This window comes from Penaeus monodon, chromosome 29 (genome assembly GCF_015228065.2).
Source record: "Penaeus monodon isolate SGIC_2016 chromosome 29, NSTDA_Pmon_1, whole genome shotgun sequence".
NCBI lineage: Eukaryota > Metazoa > Arthropoda > Malacostraca > Decapoda > Penaeidae > Penaeus > Penaeus monodon.
Genome location: NC_051414.1, coordinates 9,675,898 through 9,676,410, shown reverse-complemented (window position 1 = coordinate 9,676,410; position 513 = coordinate 9,675,898). Strand labels below are relative to the sequence as shown.

The 513-nt window shown below is 39.8% G+C and overlaps 1 protein-coding gene across 1 annotated transcript in view; it reads left to right on the top strand.

The window, feature by feature from the left end:
• LOC119591726 (tubulin-specific chaperone D-like) overlaps positions 1-513 on the top strand; it is a gene marked incomplete in the record, with an annotated part of 16,121 nt that overhangs the window by 2,527 nt on the left and 13,081 nt on the right. The window contains 1 exon segment of the mRNA XM_037940475.1: positions 240-468. Coding sequence (XP_037796403.1) covers positions 259-468 — 210 coding nt within the window.

Sequence of the window (513 nt, the reverse complement as noted above, 5' to 3'; positions counted from 1 at the left end):
AATAACTGGAGATTTTTGTACATAATAATCTCATATTTATGTTAAGTGCAAAACAAATTTATGTTGTCTTTTGCTTTTCTTGTATTGATGGATATGAATCTAAATATGCAATGCTTCTTTTCTTTCAAACTCTCTCTTCAGCTCTAACACACTCTTTTCTCTTAACACCATCTCTTTCTTCTCAACCTCTCTCTCTTGTTATTACTCTGTTTTGCCAACTTTGTCTCTCCTGTTCTCAGAATCATCGCCAAAGCAGCCATGGCAGTCGATGAAGAGATGGAGATGCAAGGGTCCAAGGAAGACACAGACGCAATGGAGGATAACATGGGGCTCTCCTGCACTCTCGACATGTTCCGTGAGCATGACCAAGTGCAGCAGCTGATCAACTCTATTGACAAGGCAATAGCAACACAGTTCACGGCAGAAAAGGCCTTTGAGGAGATGAAGACCATCTTAGATCTATACCAGGTAAAATCTGCCTTTTGTTTTGTGCTTTCCTTTTCTTTGTTTTCT